At 44.2% G+C, this 16279-nt stretch overlaps 1 protein-coding gene and 1 long non-coding RNA gene across 3 annotated transcripts in view; one reads left to right on the forward strand and one right to left on the reverse strand.

Annotated features, from left to right (window-relative positions):
• The first annotated feature begins 12 nt into the window (after positions 1-12).
• On the forward strand, positions 13-13890 carry LOC307034185. Its single transcript, XR_013806810.1, has 2 exons — positions 13-359; positions 873-13890. It is a non-coding gene; the product is annotated as an uncharacterized lncRNA (long non-coding RNA).
• The window catches only part of LOC307034182 (cilia and flagella-associated protein 47-like), a 52010-nt gene continuing 46221 nt past the window's right edge, over positions 10491-16279 (reverse strand). For both annotated transcript variants that reach the window (XM_079672953.1, XM_079672952.1), the window contains exon 66: positions 10491-16185. In XM_079672953.1, the coding sequence (XP_079529079.1) occupies positions 15991-16185 (195 nt within the window). In that variant the 3' untranslated portion in view covers positions 10491-15990. The remainder of the gene's footprint in view (positions 16186-16279) is intronic.

The raw sequence follows: 16279 nt of genomic DNA on the forward strand, positions 1-16279 counted from the left end.
TTAAACCTTTATTTAACCAGATTGGTCCCATTGAGATCATAGATCTCTTTTTCAAGGGAGACCTGCAGCATATAGGTTCCACATGAAACATAAAACAATAAAGGACATCATACATTACATTTACAGGATACATTTAAATAGTTATAGACATTTACAAGTGCCCATAGTATCAACGAGCATTTCATTTAGCCTAGCTTTAAAAACGTGCAGAGGAATGAGATTGCTCAGTTTCAATTCTTGCTGAACAGCTAGCTCTGCCGGAGGACTGTGGGTCCGCGCCGATGGCTAGCGACCTAGCAACAGATAACCACAAACCAACAGCTAGCTCTGTCTGCTCCATTGTCAACAACGGCACCGAGGTGAAGCCTAGAAATCCGGTATTTAAAAAACACTGTTACACAAAAATGTTTCAAACAGTGAATCAAGCAAGAATAGTGTGGGATCCTCGGAGCAAGCCGAAGGGACTATTCAGTGGACATTTACATTTCCGCAGCATTTGCAATAAACATGAAAAGCTAGAACATCTCCTCCTTGAGTCCAATATTGACTGTTTGGGAATATCTGAATCTTGGATAAAACAGTCGTCACCATCCACTCTTGTATCTATGTCAGGATATAATGTGTTTAGGAAGGACAGACTGAAGGGAAAAGGAGGGGGTGTGTTGCTTTATGTGAGGAATACCATTACTTTTAGGGAGATTGTGTAACATCCCGTCATGTCTGCTAAATTATTCATTTCATGTTATTGTTTCACGTTTAGTTCATAGCCCAGGTTAGATTTATGTTTAGTCAAGTCTTTTTGTTCACCTGTCTAGTCCTGTCATTGCACTTCCTGTTTTATTTTTGTACTTACCTCTTGTCTCTCATTTCAGGTCCCCTTACTTCCTCCCTTTGTGTGTTTTCCCGCCATCGTCAGCGTCTGCCCTGATTGTTTCCACCTGTTCCCCCTTACCCTCATGTATAAATAGTCCTGTCTCCCTTTGTCCTGTGCCAGTTCGTCTTGTGCCCTGTGCCTTTTAGAGAGCCAGCTTGTCTCGCCAAGAGATTATTGTACTTTGTGACCATAGTCAAGTTTATTTAGTTTGTAATTTGCTTTGCTACGTTTTGCCTCTCAGGAGTGATTTTGTTTGAACTTTATACTTTTCTAAAGTAAAGACTTTTTTTGAACAAACTTTCTTTTGAGTCGTGCGTTTGAGTCCAAGTGTCTGTCAAGGTTCCTAACAGATTGCTGTTCCAGCTAATATTGAGTTTGATTGTGTTGGTGTGGAAATCACACTATCTGAGGAAATGTCCCTCACCATGATTTGCCTATATCGACAACCCACCGCTTAGGTGGATTTCTATGATCAGGTAAAACTCATGCTGAATTCCTGTGACTCCAACAAAGAGACTTTAAGATAAACTGGAATGACAAACAAAATAGAAAGAACTTAAAACGGATCACGGATAAACAAAACTTAATACAAGTAACGGATCAACCGACTAGAATAACCAAAACCTCCAAGACTATGATAGATTTAGTATTTACTAACAAAGCTGCCAGAATAGTTAAAACCTACAACTTACTGATTGGTCTTTCTGACCATAATCTTATTCTTTTTACCAGGAAACTCACAAAAAAAGGTTCATGACCACACCTAAAACCCCTGCCTTGGTTTCTCGCTTCATCCCCAAAAACCTGCAACAACGTTTTATGGATGCAGTGAAAAGGATTGATTGGGGGGACACTCTGTCCTCTGAAGATATTGGTGAAAACAGTGATCTGTTTGTATCTCAAATTAATGATACAATGTCTTCCTTCTCAAGGAGAGGGTGCCTTAGGGACAGGAAGGAACATCATCTTCCCTGGCTGAATCCACAATGCAGGAATTTAATGAAATCTAGAGACCAACTATTAAAGCAGAGCTTGAAATCCGGACCATCCACTGATAGACAGAAATGTACTCATGCTTGTAACAAGGTAACACAAACAACAAGACAGGCCAAAGCAAACTTTTTCATCAATGTAATTGAAGGTGCGAAAGGTAACGGTAAAAAAAAGTTTGGCAAATCTTAAATAAACTATCAGGTAAACATACCAAACAGGAAAATAATGTTTTAGAATTAAAAATCAATGATGCCCTGATAAAAGACCCTGCAGTGTTGGCCAGCTCTCTCAATGAGTATTTCATAAATAGTGCTCTGGACATTACAAAGCTCATCCCGCCATCTGAGGTCTCACCTAGCCCGACTGTGGATTGAAGGATTATTTGAATTATTTGAAGTATTAAAGTAACGTGTTATGGCAGGAAAGTTAAATCTGGTATATTCATTTTAATGTCACCTTATATATATTCATGTGTGTTAAATTTGAAGGGACAAAGTATATTTTCCCTCCCCAATATATTGAGGTGAAGTCTTTGGGTTTAGAGAGGGAGGTGAGCAGGGGACATCCTAATTTGGGGATAGCTCCAAAACTCTGGAATGTTTCCCTCATAAAAGAAGAGGGTGCGTTACACATGCTTAGGGCAAATGTGTGTGTTTTCATTGCAGTAAATATATGGGCTGCATGATTACTGTTCAACTATACCTCTGTTTTTATTGTTTCATGTGCGGGTACTAAATGGCTACAAACATTGTGGAGAAATTAGCTTAAACATTTTTTATTACTCTGTATGAAATGGAAGCAGCTTTTATGACAGGGACGAGAGAGCTGGGGGAGGGGACATTCTTCTTAAGATTTTCAGCATGTCAATTATCAGGGAAATCTACTTGTTTTCAATAGATGTGTGTGGTTAATTACTTTGTATTAATAATAACAGTATGTGTAAAGGAAGCTGGAAATATACAATGTGAAACCTTTTATTTGAAGTAGAGATGTGAACAATAGCTCAAATGGCTGGAAAGACAACAGGACAGATGAGTGTGTTCTCTATATTGGGCCTGTGTGAAGTTTGACTATTTGAAAAGCATCTCTAATACTGCTTAAGAGCATAGGTAATGTGTTCCTCGTTATTATTGATATGAAAGTGATTTACATGTATTACGTATATTTAGCCAACTATAACAACTATATCTTAAAACATACTTTTAACTTGTGTGTGATAACCTGAGGGGGGAAGATGGACTCAGGGACAAAGGGCCATAAAGGGGATGTGTGTGTGCTGGCTGCAAGATGTGAAATAAGATAAGGAAACTTGTTGTTTAGAGCAGGTTCGTACCAGACACCAAAAGGTGTCTGGTTGATCGTCAAACTGAAAGAGACTTTTTGTTTCCGGGTTTCTTCTGCTGTGTCACACTGATTGGGTGCGACAGGCCATGTGTTGGTCTCTCCCAATAAGATGACCTCTGGGGAAAAGCACGCACACACCTCCTCCTGTGTTTTAGTATGAAAGCCTGTGTTTTCCTTTGGTTCGCGCTCTTGTTTTTGACTGGCCGTTCCTGAGACCTGTCTCACACGGTGGTAGAACCTGAGCCCGGATTACTCTGCAGAGTGCTTCGTGATTCGGTGATGTATTTGTATTATTACTTTGTATCATTAAAACAAGATTATTGTTTAACTTGCATTCTGGTGTTTCTTAATCCCTTCCTTTTTACGAATTTACCCAGCTTATCAAACGACACGCGGAGACGAGGTTGGTTTTAAACATCCTCCAAATCTCCAACAGGATACACACCCCGTTTTTGACCTGGAGGAAATCACAGAGGTTGAGGTAAAACATATAATCTTAGGGTTAAGAGGTTCTAAGGCTAGGGATATGATTTATACATCAACTTTATAAAAACACATATCGACGGTCTAATAAAGCCAATTACTATGCTAGTGAATCAATCTATCAGCACGAGGGAAGTTCTGTCATCCTGGAAGGTGGCCACAGTGACACCGATCTTTAAATCTGGGGATAACGCAATGATGTCCAATTATAGACCAATCAGCATCCTCCCCTCTGTCTCTAAGATAGCTGAGAAATGGGTGTCAAAACTAATCTCGTTACATTACATTGCATTTAGCTTTTTATCCAAAGCGACTTACAATAAGTGCATTCGATCAAGAAGATACAAACTTGAAGGAAACAGAATCATATAAGTACATCAGGTTTCATAGAGCCAAACATTTCAAGTGCTACTCAACTGGCTTTAAATAAGCCAGTCCTTAGTTATATAAGTGCTTTGTTAATCGTTCTATCGCTCGAAGTGGAGTCGAAAGAGATTAGTTTTCAGTCTGCGTCGGAAGATGTGTAAGCTTTCTGCTGTCCTGATTTCAATGGGGAGCTCATTCCACCATTTTGGAGCCAGGATAGCAAACCCACGTGTTTTTGGTGATGGGAACCTGGGTCCCCCTCGCAGTGTGGGTGCAGCGAGTCGTTTGGCTAATGCAGAGCGGAGTGCACGTGCTGGGGTGTATGGTTTAATCATGACCATGTAGGAAGGGCCAGATCCATTCACAGCATGGTATGCAAGTACCAGTGTCTTGAAGTGGATTCTAGCAGTTACTGGAAGCCAGTGAAGGGAGCGGAGGAGCGGAGTGGTGTGGGAACATTTTGGAAGGTTGAAGACCAGACGAGCCGCTGCATTCTGGATGAGCTGCAGAGGTCGGATGGCACATGCAGGTAGACCAACCAGGAGGGAGTTGCAGTAGTCTAGGCGTGAGATGACGAGAGTCTGGACCAGAAGCTGCGTCGCTTTCTGAGTCAGGAGGGGACGTATCCTCCTGATGTTGTAAAGAGTGTATCTGCAGCGGCGTGTTGTAGCAGCTATATTTGCAGTGAAGGACAGTTTGTTATCTAGGGTCACACCCAGATTCCTTGCAGTCTGAGTCGGGGAAACAAAAGAGGTTCCGATGTTGATTGTTAGGCCAAGAGTGGGACACTCTATTCCCAGAAGAAAAAGCCTTGTCAAGGTTGAGCATGAGGTGATGAGCAGACATCCACGAGAGATGTCTGCTAGACAAGCAGAGATGCGTGCGACGACCTGGGTCTCTGAGCGGGGAAAGGACAGAATTAATTGGGTGTCGTCAGCGTAGCAGTGGTATGAAAAACCATGCGGGCTAATGACAGATCCGAGCGAGTTTGTGTACAAGGAGAAGAGGAGGGGACCAAGGACAGAGCTCTGAGGGACCCCTGTAGTTAATTGACAAGGGTCGGACTCGGACCCTCTCCAAGTTACACTGTAGGTGCGGTCTTCGAGGTATGAGGTGAGGAGGGAAAGTGCAGAGCCTGAAACTCAAAGTTCTTAGAGTGTGCGAAGGAGGATCTGATGATTCACCGTGTCGAATGCAGCAGACAGGTCCAGAAGGATGATGACAGAGGAGAGGGAGGCTGCTTTAGCCGTGTGCAGTTCCTCAGAGACAGCAAGGAGAGCAGTTTCTGTGGAGTGACCTGCCTTGAAACCAGACTGGTGCGGATCCAGAAGGTTGTTCTGATGGAGATAACAGGAGAGTTAAAAGACAGCGCGTTCAAGTGTTTTGGACAGGAACGGGAGGAGAGAGACAGGCCTGTAATTTATAACATCGGACGGGTAGAGAGTGGGTTTCTTTAGGAGAGGGTTTACTCGTGCCTCCTTGAGAGTGTTTGGAAAGTGACCAGAAGTTAGAGAAGTGTTGATGAAATGGGTGAGAAACGGTAGAATATCAGGAGCGATAGTCTGAAGGAGGTTTGAGGGGATAGGGTCCAGAGGACAGGTGGTAGGACGGGCAGAGGTAACGAGGGTAAGAACCTCACTTGGAGAGAGAGGGGAAAAGCAGGTTAGTGTGTGGGTGAACGGGGGGTCTGGTGACCCAGTGGTGAGTAAAGGTGAGTCGGAAAAAGAAGAATATCATCAACCTTTTTTCAAAGTAGTTAACGAAGTCGCTTGGAAGAAGGGAGGAGGGGGAAGGGGCTCTGGGGGGGTCCAGGAGGGTGGAGAAGACAGAAAAAAGTTTTTGGGGATTGGAATAATGAACACACATTGCAACACGGATATGATTAAGTCTGATGATTGTCTTCAACGGGGAATGAGCCCTGCTTCTTGAGGCTTTGTTTTTCTGTTTGTACTTTATTCAGAAAAAGTTAGAATAACATGGGATAATCACACACACACACCGGGAGGTAAATGTTGTAAATTGTAATGTAAATAGGATGACTTTAATATGTTTTTAGTCTCTTGAAAGAGATTTGATCTGGCTCCCCAGGACACTAAGTATTAACCGGACATTTTCATTATTTGCATATCCCCCTGCTGTGTGAGGTTTGCTGGCTTTATTCTTCCAAATATGTTTACTACAAGAAATAAATAGATTAGAAAAGTTGTTATTGTAACTGTACACTTTGTAAGTAACCTATACTGTTTGTGTGTCCAATGGAGGCGTTTCAGGCAGGGTGTGGGAGAGAAACCTCTGGAGGTAATTTTGGGGTTTTAGCCTTTGCATACTATTTACATGCATACAAAACTATATAAGACACTACAGGACAGTAAAAACCCTAAAAAGCATACTAGCGCCCCTTTAATTCAGCTCAGACTATCCTGATGTAGCTATTCATTCCTAAATAAACGTTTCGCCCTGGTGAGGATAACTACAATTTTGCATCTAAACGGCGTAAAAATAAAGACAAAATCTTCGCAAGGTTTTGAATTTTCTTTCTGCCGTGTGTGCTGATGGGTTATTATTATGTCTGCTCATTAGCATATTTCATATTTTGCATGTATAGCTGAGAACACACTATGAACAACAAACAACAATGGCTCATCATTCAGCAAGATTAGCACGCATCAGTCCGTGTAAGAGCTTCCAATGTACAAACACATTTACATGAGTACACTCACACACAATCTGTCAAGTCATCAAAGCTGCTTCCAAATGTGTCACACAGCACTCCAACAAACACACAAACACACAAACACACAAACACACCAACACATGCCTCCTGTCCTTCTCACACAAGTTCTGCTTTGGAGGATGCAGACAGAATGATAACTCGTACAATCGTCAGCCGCATGAAATATGTAAAGATGTCTCTCACACACTCGCACACAGAGGTGATGATTCCTTATGTGTCAGAGTTTCCAGGCAGTAAAACAGGGGGAGAAGATGAAAGCGGGGTTGAGCAGCTTGTTCTTTCACCCCGTCTCTTCTGTCATGTTCACCGAAGGGAGTTTTGATAGGTGCAAACACACACACACACTCTCTTGCTCGGAGGCCCACACACATGCAGTGTTGGCGGAAAAGTGCCGCAGCAATAATTAGATTTCACTTCAAAGAGCCACAAAGTTTTTTTCTGAAGGAGACGGGCCTGATGTGTGATTGGCTACTCAGGCTGGCAGGTGAGGGACTGCTACGGGATACCAGACCCCTCTCCGCTGGTTTTGTTTCAATATCATGCGTCAATTCACTGTTTTTCATCTGGCATATGCCACATAATAACGGTAGCGGTAATAGTAATTATCAATCTCTAAACCATTAAGCCACTGATCTGATGACGATTGGCCTCTGGGGGTCACGTCGTCTATTCAAGGATTGCACAGATTTGCAATTTCGGTAGCTTAGTAGATTATGCTCCACAAGAACAAACCAAAACATCCTTTAGTGCATTTTGAATTTGCATACGGGTCAAGAAGTCTGGGGTTCCGGCGTTGTGAGCTGCTCATACAATTTCTATGCCTGAACTGTTTGACAAGTAGCCAGTTTACAAGCTAATTTTAAGTTTATACTAAGTTTAATTGTTGTCATTCATATGCAGAATATGTCTATCAAGATTAGCTACATATTAGCCGTGTGCAACAATTAAAGCAACCACAGGCTGGGATAAAGTTGGACCATAAGGGCACTACACTGGCAGTAATGCAGTGAAAAGTGGTACCTGTCAATGGAGCAGAAGCTGCCACGTTGAAAAATGGAATCTGTCACAAGTCAGTGAAGGAGTGACATGCAGGTTATACTGCGAGTGCCAAAGCTAGTAGAACAGCAGAGGAGTACAGTCATCAACAGGGACAAGCATTTCAGGTTTGGCATATGCCACAAAAATAGTGGCATACATCAGCCAATTTCCATTGTGGATGCTGTAATTCTTCAGAAGCTGTTTTCTAGGCACGGAGGAGAAGTAGACTATGGATTTGTCTTATGGGAAATGTATTACTAAATGCAGGAATGACTCTTTAAGTTATTTCCTGTTATTTATATTTCCTGACTTATTCTTACTGGCAGTGACCAAGTTTCTTTTGATGAATCAGTGAATAATCTAAAGTTGTAGGTCCTCTTAAATGAAATGGAGTATTGTGCAAGCGTATACTTATTATAACAACGTTATACAGTTACTGTTAAAGCGTTTGTGTGTGTGTGATAGTTGACACGATTATGTTGTGTAGTCACAAGCGACGATGATATCAAACAAACGGAAAACATTTGACAGAACTGTATCCTCCTCTCACATTCATCACCTAGTCCCTCTCACTAGTTCAAAATGTCACACTTTCTCTCACACACAAACAAACACACACTTCTCTTCTACTGGCAGGCCGTCAAATGATTTTGTGTGCATTTCAGGGAGAAGCGGCCCCTGCTTAATTACCGCCATGCTAATTGAATCCCAGTGTGAGTGATGTATGGGGATAGGCTGTCTGTGACAGAATGAAAATGAAATAGTATTAAGCAGCCAAGTAGATAATCCAGTTAGGAATGTCTGGAACACGAGGAGGATTAGTCAATGCAGCGCCATATGGCTCCCTGTCAGAGCACATCAAAGTTGTTTGAAATCTAAAATATTTTCATTCTCAGACTCTCTGTCCTTAAAAAAGAAGTCTCTGACAAACTTAATAAACAAGCCCATGGCACATCTTAACGTTTTGTCAGTCTGTGGAGCATGCTTTATTTAAATTGAATATTTTTCTTAAGTTTTAACTGAGCTTCTGTGAGTCCAGTGAACAAACTTGGACTGGCTTTTTTTTTTTGCAAACATATCCATAAGCATGATTGCTACAATTGCTACAAACGTGGGTCATGTAAGCTTAAATCTCAAAGAAGCATTTTTTAGCTGTCACAGAGAATTGACAGAAATGTCTTAAGCAGTAACTTGTCAAAGAAAAAATACCCTTCAAAGTATGATTCAGTCAGTCAATTCAGTTACTTGAAGAGGCCCTACTGTGCTTCCTCGGCTTTTCCCTTTCCTTTAATGTGTTGTATAGCTTTTGTGCATTTAAATTATGACAAAACATTTATTAAAAGCACGTTTTTTCCAATAATATAAGTGACCTTGTTCTCTCCACAAAAAAGGGTTTCTTTCTCAACCTTGTGGAAGTAAAATGCAGCTTTGCTAAAGTGATGATTTCAGGTCTGCCCCAACCGACAATTTGACAGTCATGGCTTTGTGAAGGTGAGCAAGGAGTCAGGGTTAAATCTTCTCTGTCGAGTTCTTTTACACAACCATTCCTGTCAGTTTCTATTCGAAAAAGCAAGTTCAACAATGTGAATGTCTTCAAGGAGTTTTGCTGCATATTTAACGACCCCATCTCCCCCTTTCTATGACCCCAATTGTCACTGAAAGGAGCATTAGGCATTGGGGGAGAATATCATTATTTTTCATAGAAAGGGCTTAACAGTCCACGGACTGTGTGCAACGTCCAACATCGCTTCACTTGCCATCCTGCACATTATTATGCAAAATGCAACACTACCATAGCCAGTGGGCTGACAGGGATGATTTCACTAATGTATGCACATTTATTGTATTAATATGTGGCTTGCTGCCAGTATTTACTTTTTAGCTTTGTGGTAAATAACATCAAACTTAAACTCTCTATTTTGGCCTAAATCATTAGGATTATGCTTCACAGAGCCTAGACATAACGCTGTTCATTTGCCACAAACATTGCTGCAAACACCAGCTCAAGAGGAACAAATTAATAAATGTATTTTATCTCTGCACAGCTGTTAATCAGTGTTACAAACTTCAGAAAAGTTATAACCTTAAAGTTATTTATATAGAAAATGTGGGTTGGTGCAGAGGTCAGTGGATCTGTATTGTTCCAGATTGGTGTCAGCACGTGGTGGCTTCTCATTATAATGTCTTTGTTGTGATTCTCACTTCTGTGTGATCTCTTGCTACTGCAGGCAGCATTACAGACCCTCCACCAATTATTGTTGGCTTGGCTCATCTGTTGCTGGGGCAACGCACCGGCAAAAGAACGTGTGGCGGCGACCTCATCCCCGCAGGTAATCTATGGACAGAAATCAACCGCCGCACAGCTTCACACGATATGCAAAACCTTCGACCTACCTACAGAGTACCTGCCTTTTACTGTTCACTTTATCTGCTGGTGTCGTCTTTGTTTTGTCTCTTCCAAACCCTTCCATCATCTATGACTCCACCCCTTGTGTACTTTATTCCACCATCTTCTATTTTTTGCTCCCTTCCTTTATATTTCCTGTCCCCTCTCATCTCTCTCCATGAGGCTTCCTATCTTTCTCTCTCTTCCTCTCTTTCCTCCCCAGCAGGCTGCAGATGGTGCTTAATGGACACATAACTGAGCGTAACTGCCTCGTGAATAATTTCAAAGGCACAAGGTGAGCCATAGGACAGCTCCATATAGGGACATGCAGGAAGGGAAGCGTGCACAGAAACTACAGAATCCAAACCTGTAACACATCATCCACACAATAATTCTACAAATTAATTTCTATCATCAGCGTTTATTTTCAGATCCCTGGGACTGGGATCTCTTTGAACATCCCGTGGAACTCCTCCTGGCAGAAACCGCAGCTATAAGGGTACACTAGACGCCATGTGGGATGCATTTGTATGCACACAGGCCCACAACCAACCTCTTAAGGCCCATGTGGTTTGATTTATTAAATGATAGATATGCACAATTCAGAAAGGTGGCAGAGTATTTCAAGGTTGTCTTGGTTAGTGTAATGTAAAGTGGGATGGCAATATCTGTCTAACAGGGAAGCATTTTAAGGGGAAGGATGAATAAAACGAGGTTGGTAAAATGTTACTTGAAATGGACTCTGAGGCATAATAGGGACACCGTAACCATTACTAGCATTTATTGCTCATCATATATCTATTACCTGCTGAATGTGTAAAACTTCAGGGACACTGGCTCTATTCATGAAGAACACTGATGAGGTGGAGCCAGTAAAAGCCTTAATCCTTCATCCATTTCACTTATTCAATCTATACCAATCATACAGAAGGACAAAGAGATGAGGTAGGCAGCTACAGAATTTTTGCAAGTGTAGAATTTTGCCAACAAAGTTAAGAGGTCAGTTACAGTGCCATCCATCCATCCATCTATCTTCTGCCGCTTATCCGTGGTCGGGTCGCGGAGGTAGCAGTTCCAGCAGAGAGCCCCAAACTTTCTTTTCCCTGGCCACATCAACCAGCTCTGACTGGGGGATCCCAAGGCGCTCCCAGGCCAGCGAAGAGATATAATCCCTCCACCTGGTCCTAGGTCTACTCCTTGGTCTCTTCCCAGCTGGACGTGCCTGGAACACCTCCCTAGGGAGGCGCCCAGGTGGCATCCTAACTAGGTGCCCGAACCACCTCAACTGGCTCCTTTCGACGCGAAGGAGGAGCGGTTCAACTCCGAGTCCCTCCCGGATGACCGAACTTCTCACCTTATCCCTAAGGGAGACACCAGCCACCCTGCGGAGAAAACCCATCTCGGCCGCTTCTAACCGCGATCTCGTTCTTTCGGTCATCACCCATCCTTCATGACCATAGGTGAGGGTAGGAACGAAGATGGCGCGGTAGACAGAGAGCTTTGCCTTCTGGCTCAGCTCCCTTTTCGTCACAACGGTGCGGTAAAGCGACCGCAGTAACGCTCCCGCTGCTCCGATTCTCCGACCCATCTCACGCTCCATTGTTCCCTCACTCGAGAACAAGACCCCGAGATACTTGAACTCCTTCACTTGGGGTAAGGACTCATTCCCTACTTGGAGTGGACAGTCCATCGGTTTCCTGCTGAGAACCATGGCCTCAGATTTGGAGGTGCTGATCCTCCTCCCAGCCGCTTCACACTCGGTTGCGAACCGATCCAGTGAGTGCTGAAGGTCGCAGACCGATGAAGCCATCAGAACCACATCATCTGCAAAAAGCAGTGGTGCAATCCTTAGTCCACTGAACTACAGACCCCCTCCCCCACGACTACGCCTCGAAATCCGATCCATGTATATTACAAACAGGATTGGTGACAAAGCGCAGCCTTGGCGGAGGCCAACCCTCACCTGAAATGGGTCCGACTTACTGCCGAGGACCCGGACACAGCTCTCGTTTTGGGAGTAAAGAGATTGGATGGCCCTGAGTAGAGACCCCCTCACCCCATACTCCCGCAGCACCTCCCACAGTGACTCCCTGGGAACCCGGTCATACGCCTTCTCCAAGTCTACAAAACACATGTAGACTGGATAAGCGTACTCCCAGGCCCTCTCCAGGATCCTTGCGAGAGTAAAAAGCTGATCCGTCGTTCCACGACCAGGATGGAATCCGCATTGTTCCTCCTCAATCTGAGGTTCGACAATCGGCCTGACCCTCCTTTCGAGTACCTTAGAGTAAACTTTCCCGGGGAGGCTGAGTAGTGTGATGCCTCTGTAATTGGCACACACCCTCTGATCCCCCTTTTTAAAAAGGGGAACCACCACCCCGGTCTGCCACTCCTTCGGTACTGTTTCCGACTTCCACGCAACGTTGATGAGATGTGTCAACCATGACAGTCCCTCAACACCCAGAGCCTTCACCATTTCTGGGCGGATCTCATCCACTCCCGGGGCTTTGTCACTGTGAAGTTGTATGACAACCTCAGTGACCTCCCCCCGGGAGATTGGTGTCGATCCCCCGTCATACTCTAACATAGAGGGCGGAGTTGTCGGGTTCAGGAGTTCCTCAAAGTGCTCCTTCCAACGCCCTAACACTCCATCAGTTGAGGTCAACAACGTCCCATTCTTACTGTACACAGCTTGGATGGTTCCCTGCTTCCCCCTCCTGAGGTGTCGGACAGTTTTCCAGAACAACTTTGGTGCCGCCCGAAAGTCCTTTTCCATGTCTTCTCCGAACTTCTCCCACACCCGCTGCTTTGCCTCGGCCACGGCTGAGGCTGCTGCCCTTCGGGCCTGTCGGTACCTTGCAACTGCCTCGGGAGTCCCCCGGGATAACAAATCCCTGAAGGCCTCCTTCTTCAGTCGGAAGGCTTCCCTGACCACCGGTGTCCACCAGGAGGTTCGAGGGTTACCGCCCCTTGAGGCACCTAGGACCTTGAGACCACAGCTCCCCGCCGCGGCTTCGGCAATAGAGGCTTTGAACACCGACCACTCTGGTTCAATGTCCCCAACCTCCACAGGAATGCCCGAAAAGCTCCGCCGGAGGTTTGAGTTGAAGTCCTCCAGATGTTCCCAGTTCACCCGAACTACACGTTTGGGCTTACCAGGTCTATCCAGAGGCTTCCCCCGCCACTCGACCCAACTCACCACCAGATGGTGATCAGTTGACAAATCCGCCCCTCTCTTTACCCGAGTGTCCAAAACATACGGCCTCAGGTCCGATGATTCGATAATGAAATCGATCATTGACCTTCTGCCTAGGGTGCTCTGGTACCACGTACACTTATGAGTAGGGATGCACCGAATATTCGGCCGCCGAAAATTATCGGCCGAAAATTGTTAAAAAGGCTCTTTCGGCCGAAAGGGTTTTAGCACCGAAAAAATATCACCGAATGTCAGAGGACAGGGTTACGTTGGTAAGCTAACGTGTTGTTGTGATGACGTAATCAAAACGCAGCGACAAGCACGGCGCGCGACCATGCTCGCGGCTGGCTCACAGCCAACATGTCTGCCGCTTGGAGATATTTAAAAATATCAGAGAAAGAGGCGCGGATTGCGATTTGTAAAATGTGTTCAGCTGACATTTCTCGACGGGGTGTAACTGCAAAGACTTTTCACCACTTCGGGATTACTCCACCACTTGAAATCAAAACACCCGGACAAATAAGCGGAGTAAGATCAAATCACAAGCACTGACAGCGAGAGACTGTTCAGCGCTGCCTCTCATGTGCTTGATGGGAAGAGGAACAGACTAGATAAAGCAGAGAAGCTACTGTTCATTAAAAAGAACCTTCCACTTTTCCTTAATAAGTAGACAAGGCTGGCTTATCATAAGCTTATCTAGTTCTACATGTCTACTCTATACCCACTTTCCTGAACAATTTTCATTGTGAGTTATAATTCACCATCTCAGGTTATCATTAGGGGGAAATGACAGCAGCACAGTGTTTAATATATTGTACTTTCGGTATCTAAATGATACAATGTTGTTTACATTGCTCATGAGGACAGACCACCTTATTTGCAGATTCTTGAAATTGTAATTTAATTTGTAATTGATTGTGGATTTTGTATCCAGTTTTCACTTTATGTATCTTTATACAATGTTTACTACTTTGCTTATGAGGACAGACAGCCTTATTTACAGATTCTTGAAATTCAATTGTAATTTCATTTGTAAATAGTTACATTCATGTGGATTTATCCAGTTTGCACATTTGTATGCATGCACTTATAGGTGCATTTGTTGTTGTTTAAGGCCTGGCTGTCACAGTCTTTATTTACACTATTTTGTTGTAGGCCTACTGGCCTAGATGTTTATGCAGTTTTAAAGCACCTTGGCTTTGTTCTGAATGCACTTTGTTGTAGTTATCCTACAGAGAAAATGCACTTGACTTGGAATTAATGTACTGTATGCATTCAAAAGTGCTGAATAAATGTTTTATGGACCCATACTAGTGATTATTATTTAAGTTAAGTTTTGCCATAATCATGTCTTTTTCCATAATCAGGAAGCTGAACAACATTGGTAAAAAATGTATACATTATATATATATATATATATTTCTATTAATCATTTTCGGCCTTTCGGCATTCGGTTTTCGGCCAACTGTTTCCTATTTTCGGTATCGGTTTCGGCCAAGAATTTCCCATTCGGTGCACCCCTACTTATGAGCATCCTTATGTTCGAACATGGTGTTTGTTATGGCCAATCCATGACTAGCACAGAAGTCCAGTAACAAACCACCACTCCGGTTCAGATCAGGGGGGCCGTTCCTCCCAATCACTCCCCTCCAAGTGTCTCCATCATTGCCCACATGTGCGTTGAAGTCTCCCAGCAAGATTAAAGAGTCCCCTTCAGGAGCCCCATACAGGACTCTTTCCAGGGTCTCCAAGAAGGCCGTATACTCTGAACTGCTGTTGGGTTCATAAGCACACACAACAGTCAGAGTTTTCCCCCCCATAACCCGCAGGCGTAGGGAGGCGACCCTCTCGTCCACTGGGGTAAACTCCAACAACGAAGCACCCAACCGGGGACTTGTGAGTATCCCCACACCCGCCCAGCGCCTCACACCTTGAGCAACTCCGGAGAAGAATAGAGTCCAACCCCTATCCAGAAGTAAGGTTCCAGAGCCGACGCTGTGCGTAGAGGTGAGCCCAACCAGATCCAACTGGTAACGCTCCACCTCCCACACAAGCCCCGACTCCTTCCCCCCCAGAGAGGTGACGTTCCACGTCCCCAAAGCCAGCTTCTGTCGCCCGGGTCTGGTCCGTCGAGACCCTCTGCCTTGACTGCCACCCTTCTGGCACCGCACCCGACCCCATCGCAGTTACAGTACTTCCAATGTAATGTGTAACAAAATGTTTGACTATAAGATCTATATCAGAACGAAAAGAGATAAGAACTGGGTCAAGTTTTAAGATTGCTTTTAAAAATAATTGTCATTTCACTTCACTTGCCACAGGGAAGACATTTTAGTATTGGCAGCCGTGCGTGTCAGCTGCTGCTGAGAAGCACTAACAGGACTAATGTTCAATTTTAAGAGAAAAAAAGGACAAGCGGTGATACCCATCACCATCGCTGCCATATGGCAACGTGCCAGTCCAAATAGCTCATTATAAAGGTATGTCTTTGTAGGTGACATTGTGTGGTAGATGTTGCTGGGTAAAGGAAGTCAGAAAGAAACGTCGCTGTTAGCTGTTCGAGAGTGGCGTTGCCTTTATCTGCGGACTTTGAGAGGAGACGAGTTAGCCAGGGCAGGGAGACGGAGGTTCTGAGCTACAAAGCTCCTCGGCTGTTGATTGGTTGGATTGATTGGCACAGGAAAGCTGCCTCTGGTGGGTGTGCTACAGATGGGTGGGGGGTCAGGAGGGGTTTCCCCTCTCACCTCGTAGGTCCACTGCACATCTTTTGTCTGTAATTAGAGCAGTATCTGTCAATCATTGTATGTGTTGGTTTGGCTGCAGAAGTTATCTGTAAGGGAATGTTGACATCCTTACTTTAATAAT

The sequence above is a fragment of the Notothenia rossii genome (assembly GCF_949606895.1).
Source record: "Notothenia rossii genome assembly, chromosome: 3".
NCBI lineage: Eukaryota > Metazoa > Chordata > Actinopteri > Perciformes > Nototheniidae > Notothenia > Notothenia rossii.